The following is a 26,348-nucleotide window of genomic DNA, read 5'->3' as shown; positions in this document are numbered from 1 at the left end:
TCTCCTCGCATTCGACTGTAGTTGGTCAATTTCTTACGGCTTAAAACATCTATTGTAAATCCGGACTAGGAGTTAGGGTTAGGAATAATTCAGGACTGTAATTCAGGAGAAAATCGAATAAAGGCATGTGGCAATACTGCTCCCAATCAACATTGGCGGGAACATACCTGAATGGCGGGAGTGGAGCAGACACGTGTGAGCTACGAGCTTACATTCATCATATTTGATCGGGAACAGTTATAGTGATCAGTGGGAAACGAATAGAAGCAGATAAACATCTTTCACAGATTTTGTCTTTTTCACAATGGCCCGCAAAAAACGTCATACAATTAAACGTAACTTCATCGCTCAGCGATTAAAAGACGAACCGCGAGGTTAGTGTCGTGGAATTTTCTATATGTATTTTGTTGAGAAATCGCGGCCGCTTAGTTGCTATTAGCTAGGTACCATTCAATCTCATCGCTCCAAGAACTATTATCAAATGTTTTATTTTACATTTCTCTTTTCTTAAAAATGCAGCTTAATAATTGCTACGTAATGTAAAATGATATAGTATAGTAATATAACAATCTAGGAAAAATGTATAGTTTTAATTTTCTAGAAAAAATTATGAAAAAGAACGAAAAAAATATACATTTTTCTTTTAATTTAGCGACAGTATTTATAGCCTGATTTTAAACTGAAAATGTTCTGCATTAGGTTATATTCGTAAATATCACCTGGATGTATCATTTGTCATTATTTAACATTGAAAACAACAAATTTAAAACAATATATAAAGTTTCGAATGATATTTTCAATTGTAATTTCAAGGGCCATTTTGACCAACAGCAATTAATTTTAATCGATGGTTTAATCTATTAGAATTGATCGAATATTGTGATTCACACTTCATTAAGTGAAATGACAAATGTGATTGGTCAATTCTAGTCTAATTGTTGATTAAAATTAATAGGCGTTAGTCAAAATAGCTCTAAAGCTTAGTTACCTTAGAACATACATATACTGCAAGGGACCGTATCTGATCAATGTAATAAAAGTGTCTCCAACATCTATCTTTGTTTGCTGTGCATTTACACATTTTATATGTAAGCTTTGAATGCGCGTGTGTATGTTCTAAGGTTGAGAGTACAAAACTCTTAACACAACATAATGTGTGCCTTCCAACAAGCGATACAATTCGACACAATGATCTTGATCAATGATCGTATCATCTTTGTTTAACATTGAAATAAATAATAAGGATGTAATGATCCATTGTCATTTGTATCACTTGTTGGAAGACACACAATAATAGTCATCGATGCATGTGCATTACGATAAAGCATTCAAATAAGAATAGATGTTGGAATCATCTATGATCATTTCAATATGTATGTTCTAAATTAGTGACCAACTGTTCCAAGTTAGAGACAGTCCCAAATTTTAACTCTTCGTTTCACTTTAATTCGTCCCAAATTAAGAACATGATTATAAATTGTTCCACTTTTAAGTGTAAAAATAATAAGTATGAAATATAATATATTTTCTACTAATATATGAAGAATTTTATAATTTTTTTATTTAAAAATTCAGACATTTATAAAATACAGCAGAAAAATAATTTTAAAAAATAAAATGTGATCTCGTAACTTGATGTAATTTTTGTTATGGCCTGATATGATATACATCAAGTATAATCAATTACTTACGAATATAATATTATTTATGTCTTTCGTTAACTTTAAATTATTAAAAAAATGTTTATCTATTAAAATTGTAACAATTTAATATTTAATTTTTTAATGTTTTTTTGCCTTAAACAGTTGGTCACTTTACTTTAAAGGCCATAACACACAAAAAACTTAAGCAGTAAAATGTAAGCAGTAAGTTGTAGCAGTAAGTAAATCAGCATGTTGGATTTACTATTACCTATACTTAGTCTTTACTGTGATTATGTTTTACTAATTAAGTTTTTTGCATATCCATATAGGGTTAGATATAAAGTTGATATAAAATATCGAAATGCAGTGATGGATTCCATCAATGTAAGATTAATTTTAATCTTGGTTTAACATATTATTTATCTTTTTCTAGTTCTTAGAAAGTCACTTTTTTAGAAAGTGTTTATTTCTTAGAATTAGAAAAAGAAAAAATAAATCGAACCGAAATTAAAATTAATCTTTTATACATTGATGAAACTAGGTTGTATGATAAACTTCGAAATAATGGAGCAATAAAATAATATATATGAGTATTCTAATTAAATAACATGACAATGTCATTATTAAGTAATTAGTCATTTGAAATATTTGTATGCTTTTCATGTAACTTCGCTAATTTTTTTTGTGTAACAGCTTGTAATTAGCATTAATCTAATATACTATAAGAGAATGATCAAATTCCTTATTAAATCTGAGATTGAATTATGTACAGCCAGCTATTCGTGAATATATCTTAAATTCATGTTATTTGTTGCGACAGAGAATGACTCAGATTGCAGTGGAAAGAAAATACATCAAACTAGGAAGAATAATGTAGAATTAGATGGAATAACAGAAGAAGCTGAATCAAATTCCAGTATAAATGTAGATTTATCTGCATTAGATAGAGTTCCTAAGCAAGCATCAATAAAAAAAAAGATGACTACTGAAACAAATTTGGAAGCAATAGTGTCTGATTTTCATGAAGTTGAAATAGAAACAAATAAAAATGTTACTCTAGAATTTGATAAGGAAAATCATGATCCAGAAGTAAGTCAAGAAGAGATAAAAGAAAATCCAGAGAAGAGAATGAAAATGGAAAGTAAAAAAATGCTTGAAAAAACTCAAAATAAAAAAGCATCTGTTGTTATAGAACGATGCAAATATTGTAAACAAAAATTAAATAATGATATAAAATTATATCAAGGACATCCAAATGGTGCAGTTGAAGAAGAGATAGCTTTAACTGATCCTAAGTTGTGTTTATTTATTGGAGATGAATCTTTTATAGATCAAAGTGATGAGAGACCACAAAATAAATTAACTCACTTTAGGTGAATTTTCTTTTATGTTTAAACAGCTTTATAAACAGTACACGTAACATTTATTTTTAAAATTATTGTAAAGTACCTAAGGAAAATTAATATTAAAAGAAGCATGTATAATATTTTTGCATGAAATTGAATGGAAAAATAATGGATTTCTTTTTACTACACCTAATATATATATATATATATATTGAATATACTAACAGTAAAAAATTTTTTTTTAGTGTTTATGATATGAATGGACATCTGTGTCCTTTTGATACAGGACTCGTAGATAATAACGTACTCTTGTATTTTTCTGGATATATGAAACCTATCTATGAAGAAAATTCATCACCTGAAGGAGGTATACCGACAAAAGATATGGGGCCAATAAATGAATGGTATGTTACTGGATTTGACGGAGGAGAATTGGCATTAGTGGGTTTTGGTACTGCATTTGCGGAATATATTTTGATGGAACCTTCTGAAAATTATGCGCCGTTCATGGATGCTGTTAAAGAGAAGATATATATGAGTAAATTAGTTATAGAATTTTTATTAGATGAAATTAATTCAACCTATGAAGACTTGTTGAACAAACTTCAAGTAAGTTTGCTGTTTCATATTTTGTGTATTTTATACTTCCACTATTTTTTTTGTTTATTTTATTGTTTTTGCTTATATTTTTGTTTTATAGACAGTAGTACCTCCTAAGGAAACGATGACATTCACAGAAGATACATTGTTACGTCATGCACAATTTATTTGTGAACGAGTTGTGTCATTTGATAAATGTGCTGGTGCTGAAGATACTCTTCTTATTACGGCTCCGTGTATGCGATCTCTTATGAAACTTTCTGGTGTCACGCTGGGTAAGAAATCAGTTGTTCGTTTAACGAAACGTGCACCAAAAGTTAAAACGCCTGGCTGGTCAATGGCTACTACGACCAAATTAGTTAACAATATGTTCGAAAATATTTTCGCCGGTCAACTTGCTAAGCATAATAATAATAATAATAATAATAAGGTATATTATTATATATGTATTATAATTAATATTTTCTTCTTTGTATTATATTGTTAAGCATTTTCTTTTCTTTATTAGTTACTGAAAAGGACGCGATGTCGTGCTTGTGAGAACTGTCTGCAACCTGATTGTGGTAGTTGTCCTGCTTGTAAGGATATGACGAAATTTGGAGGTAAGGGAATTCAAAAGCAGGCATGCATTAGAAGAAGATGTCCAAATTTGGCAATTCAGGTATAATTTAATTTTAAAGTATAAAAATTTATTTATAATTATCTCTTGATTATATATAAAAGTAAAACTATTTTAAAAGTAGATTAACATTTTTTATGATTTTTGAAAATTTATGTATTATAATATTTAATTAAGTATTCATTTACATAGGAAGCAAATGATTCTGATGAAGAGCAATATGAAAATGAAGAGCAATATGAAAGTCTAGCAGAAAATCAAATGATACAAGAAAGTAAAAATGAAGATTTTAAAGAACTTAAGAAAGATATTGTATGGGAAGAAGAAAATAAAATTATTGATGCACAAAAAACATATTATAAATCAGTTACTGTCGGAAACGAAAAAATCGAAATAAATGATTATGTTTTGTTGGAACCTAGAGATCCCACAATTCCTTTACAAATTTGCAAAGTTATGTTTATGTGGGAAACCAAAAATGGAGAAAAACGATTTCATGCAAATCGTCTTCGTAGAGGTACTGATACCATACTTGGTGAAACATCGGATCCTATAGAATTATTTCTAAGCGATCAATGTTGCGAAGCATCATTCAAATCTGTTAGATCAAAGGCAACCGTTATTCATAAAAAAATGCCCGAGAATTGGTCTGAACTAGGTAAGAACATTATATTAAATTATTTATCATTTTAAAGAGATACTGGAATGATGACAATTATCATGAATCAAATTTTCTAATTGCAAAATATTTTTTATAGAATTAAAATACACATAAATAGGAAATCCGAGTGTATCTGATTTCACAAGAAAATAAAAAAAATTGAAAAATTCAACTTTGACTTATATTCTAAATTCTAAAGTTAAAATTTGCTTCATATAAAAAAAAGGTTTTATAGCTCAGTAATGTAATATAAGTCAAAATTAATTAATAAAAAAACATAAAAACAGAATCTAAGTGCAAATATCATTTATCTATTCAAACAATCTTGTATATGGAAAACAATGATCGTTTCGACCTTAGATTAGGTCATCTTCAGTATTAAAATAATTTAAAATGTTATTAGATTATAAATTTGTCATGTATCATACATTATATTATGCGTATTGATTATAAATTTTTTATGAAAAACTCAAAAGTTATTGGTATCAGGTTTTTTCTATACATTTATTAATATTTAAGAAATTCGTAGGATTTTTTATGAAAAAAATGAAAATTACCTTTTTTAGTGAATCGCTGTGACATTAATGTCACATAATGTCACAATAATGAAATGTCAATGTCACAATAATGAAAAAAAAAGTTTGCACATGACTTCCATAATTGGGATGGTTCTGCTCATCTGAAACAAAAATTTCAAAATGATTCTTAATTAGTATGCTTTTAGCTATAGCAGATATCAAAATAAAAGAAAAATACCGGAAACTAAAAAATGTCATTTTGAAAATTAAGTTTCAATTGTAAATTTTTTTTATCTTTAAAGGCTTATAAAAATAAAAAAAGAAACAATATTTTAATGTTAACCAATGAATAATTCGATCGGAATCCATTTCGAATAATTCCATAATACGTGCTCAGATTTAGCACTCAATTCCTCTTTTATTTATACATATATGTTCTAAGCTGTATTTATATACAATTGTTTACATTACAGGTAATATGGACACAGATAATTATATAAAAGATACAGATGGTAAAACGTTCTTTTATAAATTGAAATACGATCCTGATAGTGCTCGATTTGAAGCTCCATCACCGGATCCCGAATGCCCAGGAAAACAAATTAGTCATCGATTCTGTCCTTCTTGTATCCGATTAGCTATACTAACACAACAGGATATACCTAAGGTATGAAATACTTAAGAAAAAGTCAGAAAGATTTAAATGACAGACATTAATCTAGAAACTGAATTTCTTTAATCTATAAAGTACAATTTTTAAATTATAATTTAATAAGATGTCTAATAATTATTATTCTTTTTAATTTCTTGGATAATTAAAAAGATGTAAACTGTTTAAAATATTTTTTGTTATTACAATTTTGACAAAAATTATTTTCTTTACATTTTTTCTTCTATTAAGTTATTTTTTATGTACCATTCTATTTATTGTTTTGTGCATAAAAAAATATATTTTGTGTGCGTATATATGTATGCACGTATTTATTTCTGTTGAAATTTATTATTTTAGTGCTTAGAGAATAGGCAATAATATTTCTTTGTAATATTTCTTTTTAGGTCTATAATCAAATAGAAGTAAAAAGCAGTAAAGAAGTGATTTATGAGTTAATAAAACATAAAGGTGAAGAATATAAAGTTGGTAATGCAGTGTTTTTGTACCCAAATGCTTTTATGTTTGAACATAAACGAAAATATCAAGAATCTAAAAATTCAAAGATGAGTTATGTAGATGAAGATACATATCCGGAATTTTATAGAAAAGTAGACGATAAATCATCATTCTCAAATGTTGATACACCTGAACCTTATCACATCGGTTATATTAACACAATATATGCTACGACAACTGATATATTAGTAGCACCGACAGATATTTTTATTAAAGTGAATAAAATGTACAGGCCAGAAAATACTCACCGAGATATAGCGCTCATGGAGCAATCAGATATTAATATGGTTTATTGGAGCAATGAAAGTAAGTTATAATAATTAAAAAACGTATAAATATTTTAAATATATTATTCTAAAAATATTAATTTTAATATTACGAACAGTTGATATTCAAAATAAATGTTATTTATATTGGAAAAAATTCTCTTAAAAATATCTATTTAGGATAAAATTTACTTATATCTTTGAAATATCTTTACTTTATTTACATGTTGTAGTATGCACCGTAAACTTCTCTGTAGTTGCTGGTAAATGCTATCTCGCATATTTCAAAAATATGAGTGAGTCTATTGAAGAATGGTCTATGAGTGGCCCCAATAGATTCTATTTTACTGAAGCGTACAATCCTAAAGAAAAAACATTTGATGAACCGCCTTACGACATTATCAATACGAGTAAATCTGGAAAAGGAAAGGGGAAATGTAAATCTACAAAGAAAGTAGAAAGAATTGAAAAAAAGCAGGTTATCGAAACACCTATAAATTATTCTCCTATACCAAGAAAATTGAGAATGTTGGATATTTTTGCTGGTTGTGGAGGTACATTATGTCATATATATATATATTTTTTTTTTTAGCTTTTATTTTCTGTATCTTCTTTACGTGTATTTAAATCATATAATTAATCACTTTTATTTACAGGATTATCTGAAGGAATGCATCAAGCAGGTGTAGCTGAAAGTCTGTGGGCAATTGAGAAAGAAAGCTCTGCAGCAAATGCGTATCGCTTAAATAATCCGAAGACTATGGTATTCTCGGAGGATTGCAACAAGCTATTACAAAGAGTGATGGATGTAAGTTCTACGTTACGTTATATTCTATATCTAATTCATACTAAATAAATTTTTGTCACTATATTAACATTTTGAATAGATATGTAGTGAATGGATACATTTTGTGTCTCTTAATCGTTTTTCTCTTTAACCTATAAGAAGATTAATATATAAGATTAATATATAAAAGAACCATATAATGTGATTATTTTTTGATATAATTTAAAATTTTATTTTCTTTCTCAGGGCGAACGTGTTGATAATAATGGCCAAAAACTTCCCCAGAAAGGAGATGTTGAACTCTTGTGTGGTGGACCGCCATGTCAGGGTTTCAGTGGCATGAATCGTTTTAATTTACGACAGTATTCATTATTCAAAAATTCTCTTATCGTTACATTTTTATCTTACTGCGATTATTATAGACCAAAATTCTTTGTGATGGAAAATGTGCGAAATTTTGTGTTCTGTAAGAAGAGTATGGTACTAAAATTAACTTTAAGATGTCTTATTCGTATGGGGTATCAGTGTACATTTGGTATTCTTCAAGCTGGAAGTTATGGAGTACCACAAACGAGAAGAAGGTTTGTTCCATTTTCCTTTATTTGCAATCAAATATTCGATAATATATCTAATTTTATTTTATTAACTTAACAATTTGTAGGATGATACTCTTAGCTGCTGCACCCGGAGAAATACTTCCAAAGTTTCCAATACCAACACATGTATTCAGTAAACGATGTTGCTCATTAGCTGTAATTGTGGATTCTAAAAGGGTATGTATTTATATTTTCTGTTTTATATTCATGTTATATACGTATGTACGTACGCGCGCGCGCACGCGCGCGCGCGCGCGCGCGCACACACACACACACACACACACACACACACACACAGAGAGAGAGAGAGAGAGAGAGAGAGAGAGAGAGAGAGAGAAAGAGAGAATATATATTTTGTGATACATTGATTTTGAAATCAATTGATAGAAATTATCAGGATCAAGTCGATAAACAATCGCACTGAATCGCATTGAATGTATAAAAAATATATGAGATCTATCCCAAAAATATCCGATCTCTGCATGTCTATGTCTATGTTTTTAGGCGTCCTCTCTATTGTAGAAACAGATATTTCAGTATTTAGGGAAGATCGTGAAGAGCATCCCCCTCAAGCGGCATGAACAGTCGGCAATGATACGCATTGATTGATTATGTGAATGTCAAAAATTCTAAGCATTGTTTATGTATTTAGGATTTTTTTAATTTAAGAAGTAACCAAAAATCACACGAGGTTATATCTGAATTGTACGGGGATTGGCGAAGTTGAACAATGCCGTGTCTGTTTAGTAAAAAAAATCTTAAATCAGATGAGATGAATGAGCAATATGACGTTCGGAATTTTCAATGCTCACACTGTTTGTCACATACCTCTGCCGACTGAATAGCTATTATGTCACTTGAGGTACTTCTCAAGATCTCCCCCTAAATACTGAATGCCTGTTTTCCACAACTGACAATGCCTAAGGATAAAGAGGATGGATACTTTTGGGATAGATCTCGTGTATGATGATATTGACGTATATCTAATATCATAAAGATTTTTTTGTAACGATGTATATTTCAGTATATTACCAACTGTGTTCAAAAGGAATCTGCTCCATATAGAGCAATTACTGTAAAAGATGCCTTGTATGATTTACCAGAAATTAAATGTGGTTCAAATATAGAAGAGATGTCTTACGTTGGTGAACCCATAACACATTTTCAAAGGAAGGTAATTATTAGAGGAATGCATCTTAGTATAATAATTAGGAAATCACTTTAAAACCTGCCAATTTTGCTGATCTTTAAAAAGCTATATCCCAGCTTCAGAGATTGCAGGACAATTTTCTGGATCCTACATTTTATAAGATTTTGAATAACTAATACCAGCATACAATCACACATCAAGAAACGGGAATGCCCCATTTTACCCGTGAAAAGTTATGAAACTTTCAAAATTTTGATATTTGTTTCTGTCTTCGTGAAAAAAATCATTCGATGAAGCAGAAAATATAATTTTAACTGTTTTAAAGTCAAGATTTTATCCTTTAAAACGCAGAAAATTCTCTTCATGCTTTTAAATATTGACAATATTTGCAGGTTTAAAAATGATTCCTTAATTATTGTGTGTAGTGTGTAGTATATTTAGAAACAAATATTAAAGTTTTATTTGATTTATTTTAGATGAGAGGTAAACCGTATCAATCAAAATTAACGGATCACATATGCAAAGAAATGTCTCCGCTTGTAGAAGCGCGAATGAGCTATATTCCAACTACAAATGGTTCTGATTGGCGTGATTTGCCGAATATTGTGGTGCAATTGAGTGACGATACTTATACCAAAAAATTGTACGTGTAATCTATTGGGATCAGTTTAGTTTAAGTTTTTTTCTAAGAGGATATTTTCCCACTCAAAATTCCTAATATGTATAATTCCTATTATGTATATAGTTAGTCAGATCTTTTGCTTGATAATTAATTACATCTGTCTAATATTCTTAAAAATATTAATTATTTCTTTCTTAATAAATCACTGAATTCTTTAATTACATTAATTAATTGACCAAATCCATTTTTTTTCTTCTTCAGGGACTATATGTATAATGATAAGAGAGTTGGGAGAAGTAAGACGAATGCATTTCGTGGAGTATGTAGATGCAGTATTAGAAAACAATTGTGTGATCCTACTGATAAACAATTTAATACTTTGATTCCATGGTGTTTACCACATACTGCAAGTCGACACAATAATTGGAAGGGTTTATATGGAAGAATTGAATGGAACGGATTTTTCAGTACGACTATCACTAATCCAGAGCCGATGGGTAAACAAGTATGTCGATAAATATTTAAAATGATACATATCTAGGATGATGCGTTCTATTTTGCGCATTGCGCTTATAAAACCCCTGTGCACAATGGAGGAAATATAATATTAGGAATAAGAATAAATATTAAGATTTCAATCTACCAAATCGTGTATTCTGATGTAACTGTTATCTGATAGATTGAAATCTTAATATTTATTTCTATTCCTAATATTTGTTCTATTATGCACAGGCCTTAACCCTCATTTATTTTTGTTTAATATTTGATAAACTAATTGAGGCTGAACTAATGCTTACAATGTACGAGCGTGAAAATGGAACGCACTCCTCCTAATTTCTAGTAATTTAAAATGGTGAAAGTATGAAATCTAATTTTTAATAATTTTAAAATACTACAAATTAATTTCTATTCTGCAATCTCGATATAGTAGATACAATTTGAACGTAGAAGTTAAAACCTCTTGCACAAAATGATACAGCTGCATATTCATAGCGGTATTCATTTAAATAATGAATATCTCTCTGCTTGATGAAATTATGCTTGATATGTTTTTGTACGAAACGAAAAAAATCTGGAAGAAAAAAGTGATATTCTGTCCTGTGAAGCAAGATATTAATCGTTGAAGTTAACCATTATTTATATTAATGTAGCCAATCCTATTTACTATTTACTATTTATATTAACATTCATTCATAAACTGGAGATATTGTAATTTAGAAAGATGCGCTAGAGATGCGATTCACTTAATGTTGCAAATATTTCGTTGATCAGAAGAACGAACTAAGCAATCAAAAAATGCTTCAAAACATTTGCGACATTAACTGGATCATATCTAATGTCATTTTGCTATAACTTTATTAATTAATTTTTTCTGTGCATTATGCGGCTATAAAAATTTGTTCGAAAAGTCCTTAATTCAAATCTAATAATTGATTTTCAGGGCCGTGTTTTGCATCCAGTACAAAATCGAGTTGTCAGTGTGAGGGAGTGTGCAAGATCGCAAGGCTTTCTCGATTCATATCGTTTTTTCGGTACAATAACTGATAAGCATCGACAGGTTGGTAATGCGGTACCACCACCATTGGCAGCTGCTATCGGGCATGAGATAAGAAAGTGTATCCGTAATATGGATAACACGTTAAAGAGCCCAGAACCTAAGCCTACAAATAACTGTAGTGCTGAAGCAACGACAAGTAAAAGTATTGACAATAATTTCAATGAAAGTTTTAATGGAAGTTACAATGAAAGTGACAAAAACGTGACAAAAACGTACCTGATGTCTCGGTAATTCACGATAATGCAAATAATAATCTTAATAAAAATGCAACCGATAATATTTGCAGATAAAGAAATGAAGAAAGAACAACTATTAATATTACGAAATAATATAACGGTTTTTACATCTTATTTCTACATTTCAAATTAATATTCAGTATTAATTTTGGTATATTAAATTCCAATATCTGATTCAATATGTATTGAACAGGATAAACTTATGTTATAATTCATATTTTAGATATTTTTGATATTTCTGGAAACTTGTCAGAAACAAACTCCTATTTTAGAATTGAAGCAATCATGTTATATCTGTCATATTCTGTGACTTTTTAAAATCTAATTTTAATATTATTTTTTAATTTATGCATCATGAAATACATTTTACAGTTACTTTTTCATTTAGTGCATATGCAAGTAGTATTCTGAAATAGAAAGAATCTACAATTGTTTTATAGCTTTTATAAATGAAAATGTGAAAATTTGTAAGATTTGATAAAATTGAATGGGTATTGTTACTATTGAAACTTTCAATTTTTAATATTGCAAGCGAACCATATATAGCGAACTTTATTTAATAAATAATGATTTATTAATTGTGAATTTTATGTATGAAAATAGAATATTGAAAAGATTTGCAAATGGTTTGAAATAATTGAAGAATAATAATTATTGATCATAATTATTATCATTACTTATGAAAAATAAATTTACTGATCATGAGTTTCATATATGAAAATGTTGAAGTAGATTTACAAGAAGTCTGAATTATAACTGATGAACATTATTATTACTGAATGTTGTACAAATTATATATTGTACACGAGAATTCTATATTATCTTTATTTGCAAAATATTTTTTAATAATTTTTTTTAACTATATATGTGGGATGTTAGGAATAAGCATCTCGCTAACAGTTTGATGCAAGTTCAATAAATATATTTTATATTCAATATATTTACTTACAGACGATTCGCTATCAATATTCGTTAGGGGTTTCGCACAATAAAAGGAAACAGGAAACAGAGAATAAGAATTTCAATCTATCAGAAATCATGTATCATGGAATACACAATTTCCGATAGATTGAAATTCTTATTCTCTATTCTCTTGCTTTTATTGTGCTTGTCCCTTACAGTTCTCTCTTCGCGCGGGCGCCTCTGGAAAACTCGCAATGCTCTTGCACGCGTAATTTCTCGCGACTTTTAATTCTGTCTTTGAATAAAAACTTGCTCGTTCTAGCTCTTTCGAAAACGTATTCGTGTTCGAAAAATATTCTCTCCTAACGTCTTCTCAGAGAACGCGCTCTCGTTTGTATCTAATCTCGCGACCAAAGCGCCACATGCACACATACACCACGCTTCTATCGACACACAGTCGGTAACGCACACCTCACGCACCCTACATATATATTTTTAGTACATACTCTTAGGAGTTCCAATAAAAGAAACAAGGAACAGAGAATAAGAATTTCAATCTATCAGAAATCATGTATTGTGGAATACACAATTTCCGATAAGTTGAAATTCTTATTTTCTGTTCTCTGTTCCTTGTATTATGCAGAACCCCTATAACAAATATGTTACTTTACAAGTAAATATTTTTCTGTTTATCTTAAATATGTATATATACTTAGATTTAAAACGCATTTTATTTTACATGCAAACTCTGGCAAAGGATGCTTTTTAACAAGAGACACAGATGAGACTGTATAATACAATAAATCATTACATCTTTGTTATTTGATAATGTTAAATGAAGATGACATAATCACTGTATCATTTGCTGGAAAGTACCAAAAAGTTAGTCCTTATTAGTTTACACACACACACACACACACACATTCAGTGTTATTTTTTTTAATGTTTTGATGCTTTTCTTTATAATCGGAACTACCAATGAATTACTATTAAATACTGTCAAATCCTGGACAAATTTTCGGTGGTATAAAAAGGGCCCAGAAGTAATTGAAGAATGTTGACATTACCGATAATTGATATAAATTCGCTATTATTAACATAAATAATAAATATTTGGCTCATACATTATTAAATTCATGATTTTTTATTACATAAATGTTCCATAAATAAATATCCATACTTATAAAGCTATATTATCCTATTTTATTGCAAAAAAAATTAAAATTTTTTCTCTGCAGTTATCATTTTTGTTGATAATCAAACTTTGACAACATAACATTGAAATCACACTTTTAAAGAAAAATTGAGTATTATAGAGTTATAAATGCATAAATATGTCTACTAAACTAATAAATCATAAAATTAGTACAATATTATCAATTTTTAATTCTTAATCACTTCAATATTCACAAAGACGCGAACTGTAAGAATGTCGGTCTTTAATAGCATCTCGTCGGTGTCGGAACTCAGGCTATTCAATAATGGGAGACATCAGGGTTAGGAAGTAACGTGTTATTACTTGTAACATTACATTTTTTTCTAACGAATAACGAAATTGATCACGTTACTTTTGTAATCTATCATTATTTTTTAATAGATCATGGTCGTCTCGGACAATAAAGATTATAGGTATTAAATAAATAAAAAACTTTTTGCCTTATTTTTGTTTTATTCACTATGCTCGCTTTAGCGTAAGAACACTAAAAACTAAAATATCTATTATATAATAAAATATCATAGAATTAAACATAAGTATGTAAATTAAATTTTAAAAGATAAAAATGTTTAAAGATAAATATCTTTATATACAGTATAGTTTATTCTGTCTTAGCATTATCAGTCTTAAAAACCTGTTTTAACATTAAAAAAATAATTATGCAGAAGACAAGCTTATTCATCGATTTTGACGAGATTAGGGTCATACGACGCATTTTTGCACGAAATGAACGAATATGACAGATTTTCCCGGGAAAGTCACACTTATTTTTTGCCAGACTCGTTCATGCAAAAACACGTCGAATGACTCTAATTTAATCAAAATCGGTGATTAAACCCATCCCCTGCATAATTACAAAAAAAAGTACAAAAAGTAAGGGAGCGTTTATTACACTTGCGTACATTACGTAACTCAAAAGATGTCACCAATCGGCTAAATCAGGCGTAACATAGATGTTCAAATGAAATCGGCACGCGCTGTTTATTAATAAAAATTAAATTATTTTAAAATGCTTGCAAAAAGATTCTGTAATTGGGTGCAAAAATAATAGCAAATTGGAAATAAGAAATCTTGGCGTTAACGGTAAAAATTAATTAAGTTACTTTTGATTTTAATAAAGCTAAATCCAAAGTAACATGCAATATTTCATACATCAAACACGTTAAGCTCATTCTACATTAAACCGGTTCTACATTAGTTGCAAGCTGATCGCAAATTTGTTGCGACAGCCAATCTAAAGCTTGTATTTGGAAATCAACGCTTCATATTGGCTGTCGCAACAAACTCATCAGCTTGCAACTAATGTAGAACCGGCTTTATGTGCACTATATACTTTCAGTACAGTCAATGCTTAGTTTCCACCGAGGGTTTAAATCGGATCGGAATATAAGGATCAATCAATTACAGTCGAATATTCCCCTGGTACAGTCGAACGAGAATACTCTGGAGAATACTCGACTGTGGTTGGTTCTGATCCGATTTAAGAGCGACTGTTACCAACGCCGATTAACTTAACCGATGATTAACTCAATCAATCAGCAGTGTAGTCAACAACAAGACTGTATATCGTTCTTCTTATCTCTTCGTGATATATTTCTATCTTTGCGTTCTTATACTTACCTGTGATAAAAGTAATAAAAATCTTTTATCTATAATAATAATTCTGCTGAATGAGTTAATCGTCGCTTAGCTCATTCAGCAGAATTATTATAGATAAAAGATTTTCATTACTTTTATCACAGGTAAGTATAAGAACGCAAAGATAGAAATATATCACGAAAAGATAAGATTAAAAACGATATAGAGTCTTGCTGTTGATTACACTGCTGATTGAATTAATCGTCGATTAAGTTAATCGGCGGTAACAGTCACCCTAAACCCTCGGTGGAAACTAAGTCAATTATGGAACATATGACCCTCGCAATGCACACTGGATGCGGAAACGCTTGCCGCGCGGTAAAATGCGACGCGGTAACCAATGAACATGTTAAGAGCCTGTGAGTTTATTAGTTTGCATGTATTTTTAATCGCCCCTTTTTTTAATTTTGTAATTAATTCCTGAACGCAGCCTAGATTTTCAGCGCTGGCAGTGAATAAAGTGAATTTTGAAGCACAGCCAGAGACATGCGCATATGGCCATAGAGTATGAAAATGTGACCGCACGCGCATGTTCGCAATTCGCATCGTAATTTTCGCAGTACGTAATTTGTAGCTGTGACAAATTTCCTAACCTGATTTATTGTTGGCGATTAATATCTTGTTAATATTTCATTTCACGGGAGTGATGCTTATCTCGATCAAAACCGTTCGTTTCGGACATAAACGTCGAATGAGTCTAATTTCATTGATTTTTGAAGTGACGTGGCTAAACTGAACAATTACCAATATAAATAGACAGTTAATTTGCGAGGATATAAAAAATTTATGAAAGATGACGCGTGAAATTAAAGATATACATATATACGATTAAATACATAAAAATGTGACTTTGATCAGTGCGTGAGCAAGTCAGAAAGCTTCTCAATTTAGTTTTCTGTTTTTGCAGTCGAACAAAGGTAAGACAGATAAAATTAAATGCTTCTTCTAGTGTTATTGATATGACAATATTGAAAATAAATTAGCTTGATCCGAAAAATTGTAATACAATTATTTATGTAGTACATATTCTCCCTTATAAGGAACGTCCCTTTTGAGCATCTATAAAGAATATCTAGGTACAAATTTGTACCCAAGTATTACTTGTAAATTAATTTAGTTTAGACGATATTAATTAATCCATTCAACTGTTTAGTTAACTCTTAAGCCAGTGACTTAAGAGCGGCACTTGTTTTCCTGCTGAATTGTTAACTGGATTAGAATCTTGCCACTATTTATTGACCATAATAAATGCCAACATCTCAGCCAATCTAAGGCAAGAATCTAATCCAGCAAGAAAACAAACATTGTTTGCCAACGGTTTTATTTGTAAACATATTTCGGTCTTGTTTAGAGTTTTTTTTTTTATTTGAAAGAATCGATAGAAAATTTAATATTGAAAATTTAATATTTGATAAATTGTGAAACATGTATTTTTGCTTCTATTTTTTAAAACTTTATTTTGAAAAATGTACAGGTTTTTGAAAATTTGTGATAAACTGAATAAGCTGAGAGATCTCTTAAAATTAAATAATTCATTAAATATGCTAATATAATAGATTCAGCAATATCTCCTTAAGACAATAGGCATCGATTTTTATCAAATGTTTTTGAGAGTTGCATAATGGTAATGAGGTTGCCATTTAAAAAATTTGTAAAATACATAAAAATTTAAAATATTTTCTTCTATAATACAATATTATAGAAATTGAGCAACATTCAACAAGGTCAAGTCAAAACTATCTTTAAAGAAGCACAAATTATCTAAAAAAAAATTAGCTTGATCAAATCTATTATCTTTCTAGTGTTCTTCAGATTTTTCAAAAATGGATTTGCGTAATGATATTAAGAAGGCAACAGCACTTATTTCCTCAGACAATGATGCAAAGTTCTATCTTTTGCAAGAACCAAGTCAGGCTACAAAAGATAAAAAAATGAATGAAAGGCCAATGAGGAAACCACGAAACATACATGTCAGTATATGTAATAAATGTTTCATTTTACTCGTTATTAAAATAATGTACTTTAATTATTATCTTTTTAAGTAAAATAATTTTGAGAAATTTTATTCTTTGTTAATAAGTTGCTAATTAGTTATTAAACTTTATTTTCTAAAAAGATCTTTTTTTAAAGGTATCTCGCCTGTACAAATACATTTTTGCAATTGTATGTTAACACATACATAAAAAGTAATATTTGATTTCATATATGCAATGTATTCTAAAAGTCCAGATATATTGAAAATGATAAATAGCGAAAAATATGTGAGAAGCAAAATTGTAGGACTAAAAAAAATATACCTAATGATAAGAGTTTGAATGAAGTTTGCAAGATTATATGAAGATTAAGTTAAATTTTTTCAGTAGAATATTCTTTTTTTATTTGCATACTCTTGTAGTTTATTTCTATTCATTATAATAAAATATTGTTCCTCAAAGGATTTTATTGCTGTGTCGTGATTCCATTCTCCCTGTTAGTCAAGCATGTTTTGCAAATTCATGCAATTTAATGCTGAACATAAATTTTCGACTAGTTGCTGAAAATGTAATACATAATCATACATATTCAATAATACGAGAGCAAATTTGAAACATTTCGTGTCAGCAGATTCAGAGCATACGGAGAACAATTGTTGTTCATTTTGTTATCAGCAAAATGACTTCCATTCATGGAAAACTTTGATTTATCATTCATTTTCATAAATCAATAGCAAATATATAACAAGTTGGCAACGACACATGTTGAATTCACGCGATATCCTACCAGATTCCTACTAGGATTGAAAATGAATGAATTTATACCTTGTTCTAAATTTGCTGAAAACTAATACGCTTTATTTTCGATAACATCGCAGCAACAACACAGACAGGTAGCTATCAGGGTTGCTATTACATCCTTTGGCACTTCTGAAGAAAAAACATCATGAAAGACTCAAAAGTATTATAAAATATTTTTCCGTTAAGTACCTCTCATATTATGAAATTTGAAAATTACAGTATTGTTAGCATTAGCATTACCCAGGAGATTGTTCTTATTTCCAGTTTTAATGCAAAAATGAAAATAGGAAGAACAGCCTCCAATGGTCTCGACTTTGATATATGTTGTCAAGATTATGAACAAAAGATTTCAAAAAGGTAATAAAAGAACATGCAATATAAAATGGAAATTTCTAATCGAAAAATTCAACTTAACTTTCATCTTGGTCTTGAAGACTTTATTTAAATCCTTTTCATCAGCAAGTACATTTTCTTTAGCTCTACAACTTTGTTTCACACATTTTTCGCTTTAGTTTAGCCATTTTCAAAATATTTTAATTTTTAGATTCTGTATATTATTTATAAACAATTATTCGCTCATTTAATTTCAGTTACTAGAAGACTCTGATTCATCAGAGAATAATGACATGGATGTAAATATATGCAGTAGAGTAAAACCTACTTTCGACAAACATGAAGTCTCTGTTGCCGTTAAAGAGGTAAGCAGATGTTCTTATCTATTAAAAAGGTAATTAAGATTTTATCAATCATTAACAAAAATACATTTTTTATTTTAATCATAAATAATAGCGTTAGGAGTTTAAGATTAAAGAAAATTAATTTCTGTGTTAAAAAAATATATATTTGAGGAAAAATTTAATAATTTTATGTTGTTTAAACATCAACTATACATAAAAAAGCTAAATAAAAATAAAAATTAATTTTTAAAGATTAATTGTTGTAGCTAAAAAAATTAAATTAATATGACATAGGTAAATGGTGGACGTGACCTTTCAAATAAACATTGGGAAGAGAGTTTCTTTAGAAATCTTAAAGAGATGATGCAATGTGAGAAAAACATATCTCAAAATTCTTCCAAATATGATAATATAAAAATAAATCAACCTAAGACTAATAATTTAAACGATAGATGTATTAAACAGAAAGATAAATTATATAGAAATGCTGCATTCATGGGTCTTTTGAAAACCAATAAAATTTCACTACAGGATTTAATTATGAATGAAAACCCAATAAGGAAAAAAGATGAATTAGAAACGATGGTAAGCATAAGTAACATACAATTTTATTATAACATTATGTTATGAATACTACGTTATACACGTTTGATACGTATATTCAAAGAGAGTAGTCTGAACGTAAAAAAAAAAACAATTTTTCACCTTACATCAGCATGAGCGTGAAATCACATTCAATGGATGTATGGACAATGATAAATGCCATGTGGAATCAGTTCCTCTTCGTGAAGATCCTGAAATCTATGTTCATCCTTTACAAATGGGAATAGATGAAAAACAATTTAAAAATATAGATTTTTCTGTATCACGAATTGGTAAGAAGATAAAAGTGACACCACAAGAGCATTTTCTTGGAACGACTGATGACGCTTCCTTTAATTTTGTAAAGAAGAAAGACAACAGTACATAATCTATTATTATTTAAATAGATAAAATTAATAAACGGTTTCCTACATTAAGAAATAATATATGATGTGTGTGTGTGTGTATATATATGAGATATATTAGATATGCAAAATATAATATGAAATATGTTAGACTTGGATATGTAAAATACCAAAATAAGTTAGTCTTAATTTCTTATAATTATAGGAAATCAATGTATATATCACGGTTGCCATTTTTTGACTAATGGTCTGCTAGAGATCGATATCCTTCTGTCAGAGATTGATTACCACGAAATTATTGTCTTGTAATATTTTTTCTCTCACACATACATACACACACACACACACACACACACACAACAAAACGCGCGCACACATGCACAGAGAGAGAGAGAGCATAAACAAAAAAAGGGTTGAGGAATTGCGCGCTGAATTAATTTTTTGGACTTCCAAAAGAAGCGTTGGAGCCGTCCCTCGTTTTCATCGATTTTAACAAATATCTTTAATATTAAAAAAAAATGAATATACCATTATATAGAACACAAAATACTGTAAAATCTTTATATTAAACATTTTTTTACATATTACATAATTTCGAAGATATTTGCTAAAAACGATAAAATCCATATTTTTCGAGGTGTTTCACCTTAGGCTCTTAAACCATGAGATACTGATGAAAAAAAATATGGGTCTATTTTTTTATATTCTACAATATTCAAAGTCCAACAAAATCGGTGAGAGACGGCTCCAATTCTTTTGTTAGAAACGCATAATAAATTACTGTATTAATATCACAATTAAATTTGATGCTCAATAGGCATTAAATTTATTAAAGAAATCTTAAGTGGAAATATGTGAATAAATTTATTTTATTAATTTTGCGAAAAATATTATCTTGTCACATAATTAAAATAATTACATATACAGTATATAAATTTACATGGAATTATTTAAGAACTAAAGATTCCTTTTCGACTGTCATGGGCTTTATTTTTTATCAGTTGTATATTTACATGTAATCCAATAAGATTCTCGTTGTTAAATTTGGAGTTAATTGGAGATATTTCCTGTAAAGTTGAAGATTCCTTCAAATAGCGAAATAGCCAATCTCTGGCCGAAGATCAGAGAAATGGCACCCGTATGTATGTGAAAGTAGTGTCATTGTGGGATATATTGGGTTGTCCGGAAAATTCGTGCCGATGTTGAAGGAAAATTGAAACATAGAAAATTTAAATTTTATTGTACATTTATTAAATTATATAAGTTAGTCGGCACGAACTTTCCGGACAACCCAATAAAATTGCAGGTATATTTGTTAAAAAAAAAAACTGTTGAAAGAAATATTAAACAAAAATCTTTTATATTATGCTTAGTTGTATTGCTATACATAATAGCAGAATATTCTAATAATTCTACACATATAATAATTCGCGAAAATTAACTATGTTGCACAATTATCAGTAATCTCTTTTTTGTAATAACTAAAGTTGCCTGGAAAACCTAAAGTCATGGAATTTAAATTGTCATGGAAAAATCACGGAAAAATATAAAAACATCTAAATTTTGAATTTTTCTTTGTAATTCTCTTAAATACTCTTATTTTATTATATAAAAAGTATTTATAATTTTTTAAATATGTTTAAATATGTTATTACAAGGAAGCTTTTTTGAGCTTGCGCTTATTTCTTGTTCGCAACATTGTTTTTTCATAAAAGTTAGAAATTTATTGCCGTAATCAAAACTACATTTGCATGGCAAACTCTCCTATAAAATATCACGCCGTGTTCATTTTGGTACATTTATCCAGATGATAGAAACACTGATAGGAAAATGACAGAAGAATTAAAATTGACTGCCTATTTCAAAATTGACTGCCTATATTAAAAATCTATAATGCACGTAACATAAACTGTAACATTTTCAATACTGGCAGTAAATTTGGAATATAGCCAAAGTGAGTAAAAAGAAGAATAAAAAACAAATTTTAAACTGTGTATTTTAAAAAGAATATTACGTATTCTTAGAGAATATGTAAAACGTATTTTACGGCGAATTTGATTGGACATACTAGAGCGCTTGCGTATAAAGCCATTAGTACACTGATTTAATTTGAATGTAAGAGTAAATTATAAGTTATAAGCTGTATAACTCGTGATCTCGCGTAAAGGAATCATAATAATGTCGTTGCGCTTGGCTTAGCGCCGAGGCACTACCGTGTCTCCTGATGAATAATATAAAAATAGAATGTATTATACAGAAATTTATATAAAAATTCTGAAATTTATATAAAAATTCTGAAAAATTATATGAAAAATTCTGAGAAAAATGTTATAATTCTGATGAAAATTTTTCTTAAAATTTTTCATATAATTTTCAAAATTTTTATGTAAATTTCAGAATTGTTTAAAATTCTATATAATTTTATAACTTTAGAAAATTTCTCAGAATTTTTATATGAAGACTCTTAGAATATGTACGATTAAGTAAATAGAAAAGAAGAGCGAACACCAAAACAATAATTATCTTTGATTCTAATATCAAAATGTTATTTTCTGATACCACATGAAGCTATTTCAGTAGTAAGCGTCACTATAGGTTTATAGCTGTAAGGGCTGACATCGAGTTTAAGTCTATGCCATCAATTAATTCACTATTAGAAAAGGAGAGAACTACTCCACGATTATTTCTCTCTTTCTTTCAATCAAGTCCTCAGCTTTTCAGCGTGTAGAGTTTCTGTAGTAAGAGTTAAAACACCTATCTTGCACTCATGTGCGCATCCGTCATTAATAGGGAACGAGTATGAGATAAAGAGCGATATTCATAGTCCGTTCTTATTTCAAAATCGTCTTGAGAAATGTCTTAAGATGTTAATATATGTTAATCCTTCTGATTGGTTTATGATATCTTTAGACTGTAGTTGACAGCCTCAAATATAAAAATCGACTATGGGCCATAGCAGAAAGACTAACTTATGAACTTAAGATAGTGTCTTATGATAGTGTCTTACTGCTTTAAGTTTTTTGCGTGTCATGCACGAATATCAGTCAAAGTGAAAAAACAAGCTATAACAAGCTATTTTACTGTTTTATTTATCACTTTCGTTTTCTGAATATGATGGAACTCTTATTAGAGGAATTCTACTCTCGTATGAACACTCCTATATCCTATAAATCTATGGTCTTATTGTTTTAAGTTTTTTTGTGTTATGATCCTTGGTGAAGTCATGTTTATTAGCGTTTCCCTGAACGCATTCCTATTGTAAATCCTGCATAAGAGAAATCATTATCCATGATTTTGTATTTAAAAAAAGTCCTTTCTTGTGAATAGTAAAATTTATTTTTTTTTCATGATTTTACAAAATATTTTATACATCTGTCTTTCAGAATAGACTAGATTGTTATAATTTCACTATAAATATGAATTATTATCTTATATTTTCATTTTGAAAAATAATGTTACACAAATTATTACTCAGAGCTTTAAAAATAAATTGTCATATTTATAAATGCAAAATTTATTGTATACAATTAATAAATTTATACAATTAATAAAATTAATAATTCAAGATACAATGACATATAAAAAGATATACACAAAGATGATTAAATATACAATTATATCATTCTATTTATATTAGAGTATTGATCAATAATGTTTATATCAATTTATCTCAGTAGTAAATACAAACAATAAATATAAATTCAAAATAATTAAATAAAAAATATAAATTGAAATACACATATTTTGTATATCATGTTTTAAAACAGAAAATTAGACGTGTTAAAGTGTTTTATTTTGACTTACAGAGGATATTGTTAGCACAGAGTAACGAACAGAAATAAGCTTCAAATATAAAAGCTGTATGCATCGACTTTTTTATCTCGGCACATGGTAGAGGTACATATATGAGCTTCTTTACGTAACAATCAAAACAAGCAGTTTTACATAGGTAGCAGCATTTTGCTTCATCCAAATAATCCACCAATGTATATGGTATTATACTTGCATCATACGTTATCCTATATAAGATATAAAAATTATCTTGATCCATTCATCACATATTTCAAGTGTTTAATTATACGATATAAATAAAAAAAAAGAAAACAAGAACCTAGACTTTAGAATGCTCTTAGCTGACCATTCAACAAGATTTGTCATCTTTACTGTCATTGCACTATCATTTCCACAAACATCATTTTTAATGTCGTAGGATTCCATAAACGGATTCTCTGTAACATCTAAAAGCTGTAATCGCAGATATGTGATGGTCACTGGTAAATACGACAAACGATTTCTTGCTACATCCAAAACTCTCAGATTTCGTAAAGTTTTAATATTATGTGGTAGATGCGTCAATGTATTTTGGCTAATTTTTAGATGTACCAAGGCATTTAGATTTTTAATCTGTGTTGGCAATTCAGTTAACTGTGAAATAATAAAAAATTATAATAATAAATTTATAGACAACAGAATCTGCTTTATTAATATAATTTTTAAATTTAATTGGATACTTACTAAATTACTACTTATATCCAAGAAATGCAAATTATGCTTAATGGCAGTTTGCTCTAGCCATGTCCACTTCGATTTAGGTGATTTTCCAAGATTATTTTGCGACAGTAAAAGTTGTTGAAGATGAGGTAAGGTGCCTAGCTCCTTTGGCAAATAGGAGATGTTATTGTCCGACAAATCCAGAATTTTTAGACTTTGCAAACGCAAAATTTGTCGATCAAATGACTTTCTGCTCAGTCCACTTAAAATTAATTGCTCTGTAGTTCTTGGGAAACCCTGTAAGGTTGGATACTCAGACTTTTTCTTTACTACAACTTTGACTTTTCCCATGGAGAATTGATTCGAGTTGAAAAACACATTAGGCATAACTGTATATTGATTTACGAGACCCTCATGCTGAGAATGTCTATTTATTATTTGATTCAATATACGAAGAAAGCTTTTCAATTGAATTGAATCACTCTGAATTATCAGATCGTGACAAGGTTGCGTCAATCTTATTGTAACTTTGCCATCGGCGACAAACTTCGTGAATACTTGTTTTACATTATTAACAATCTAAAAATAAAAAGAAAAATGATTATTTTATATTCTTCAAAAATAAAATGAAATATGGAATTTAGATTCTGCTGAAAGTATGAAAATTATTAAAACGATATTAAAGTCTAAAAAAATCTACAATGAAAGTAAAGGCTACACACTTTCTAAACGTTAGACATATCGTAAGAATTAGCCAATCAGCTCAAAATTTGTGATGATTTTTTTAATGTGATTGGCTAATTTTTATGGTACATCTTTTACAGATTATAGAAAATATGTATAGATCCCTTAAAGCCAGAAGCACATAGAAAAACTAAGGCGATAAGACTTGAGTAATAAACGAATGGCCAATCACAATAGAGTACATAAGGTAATAAACCTTAGATTCTCTATTGTGATTGTCTGAAACATTTCACTGCTTATGTCTTATTTATGTTTTTAGCTTAAAATCTATTCTACAATAGCCGTAAGCACAGTTATGATTGTAAATGTAAGAATTGAATCAATCATGTCGAATAGGAGGAGAATATTTGACTGATCAATTCTTACAATCATGACTATGCTTATGGCTATTACAAAACAGGCATGAGAATTGACCAGTTATAGTTAAATCAGTTATAGTTAAATATGAGGAGAATATTCGACTGATCAATTTTTATAATTACAACCATTTACAACTATGCTTACTCAAATGTAAAATTAAACGAGATTAAACCCTGGAATACAGATCTTTGTATAATGCATAATTTATAAAGTAAGAGAATCAATTAATTAGTCTTTTATTTTATGGAAAGAAAGAAAATGAAGAACTTTAACTAATTGATTGATTTTTTTTTTTATGTATTGAATTCTTATGTATTAAAGAATGATCGAGTGTTCACTGATTAATTTTTTCCATTGAACGCAACTTACTCTTATCATAAATGACTTATAAAGTTCATTTTATAATATGCATAGTTATAAGAGTTGATCTATTATAATCGAATATAAAAATTTTCTACTCTGATCAATACTTACAACTATAGCCATCTACTGACTGTGATTATGCAATTGTAGAATGAGTTTGTTAGAAAAACAGACAATTAGATACTAGTATTACTGTTAGCTACCTGATACTTGGTGCCTTGCTTGTTCTGTCGTGTTTGTAGATACAGGTACACGTCATCTTCGACCGATTTCTTAGTGAATGCCAAGATCGACTGTGATCTTCTTTGCGAGCAGACAGATAATATTCTATCGTGGATCTCGATATAGCAGTGAAATTTCATAATCGTTCACTGTTCCGCACATCAGTAAATCGTCGAATCCGAGGCAACGTCAAATATAATGAGCAGTAATGAAAAAAAATTAAGGTAATTCTTCAGAATAGCT

The 26,348-nt window shown here is 28.9% G+C and overlaps 3 protein-coding genes across 3 annotated transcripts; 2 read left to right on the top strand and 1 right to left on the bottom strand.

Annotated features, from left to right (window-relative positions):
- Positions 1-304: 304 nt before the first annotated feature.
- LOC105624202 (DNA (cytosine-5)-methyltransferase PliMCI-like) lies at positions 305-11,765 on the top strand. The gene is made up of 16 exons (XM_012205565.1): positions 305-374; positions 2,464-3,016; positions 3,235-3,598; positions 3,690-4,019; positions 4,098-4,250; positions 4,401-4,866; positions 5,861-6,054; positions 6,444-6,861; positions 7,055-7,375; positions 7,478-7,629; positions 7,855-8,189; positions 8,270-8,381; positions 9,229-9,378; positions 9,831-9,997; positions 10,238-10,481; positions 11,418-11,765. The coding sequence occupies exons 1-16, from the start codon at positions 305-307 to the stop codon at positions 11,763-11,765; spliced, it is 4,377 nt and encodes a 1,458-aa protein (XP_012060955.1).
- A 5,585-nt stretch (positions 11,766-17,350) lies between these two features.
- On the top strand, positions 17,351-19,948 carry LOC105625690. The gene is made up of 4 exons (XM_012207014.1): positions 17,351-17,497; positions 18,892-18,999; positions 19,273-19,563; positions 19,694-19,948. The coding sequence occupies exons 1-4, from the start codon at positions 17,351-17,353 to the stop codon at positions 19,946-19,948; spliced, it is 801 nt and encodes a 266-aa protein (XP_012062404.1).
- A 3,752-nt stretch (positions 19,949-23,700) lies between these two features.
- Positions 23,701-26,245, bottom strand: LOC105625689 (leucine-rich repeat protein 1). Its single transcript, XM_012207013.1, has 4 exons — positions 26,087-26,245; positions 24,441-24,995; positions 24,037-24,350; positions 23,701-23,944 (listed from the first exon to the last, which is right to left on the bottom strand). The coding sequence occupies exons 1-4, from the start codon at positions 26,243-26,245 to the stop codon at positions 23,716-23,718; spliced, it is 1,257 nt and encodes a 418-aa protein (XP_012062403.1). The 3' UTR covers positions 23,701-23,715.
- Between the last annotated feature and the right edge of the window lie 103 nt (positions 26,246-26,348).

Source organism: Atta cephalotes (genome assembly GCF_000143395.1).
Source record: "Atta cephalotes unplaced genomic scaffold scaffold00003, whole genome shotgun sequence".
NCBI classification, from domain to species: Eukaryota; Metazoa; Arthropoda; class Insecta; order Hymenoptera; family Formicidae; genus Atta; species Atta cephalotes.
This window is presented reverse-complemented; position numbering and strand designations above follow the sequence as displayed.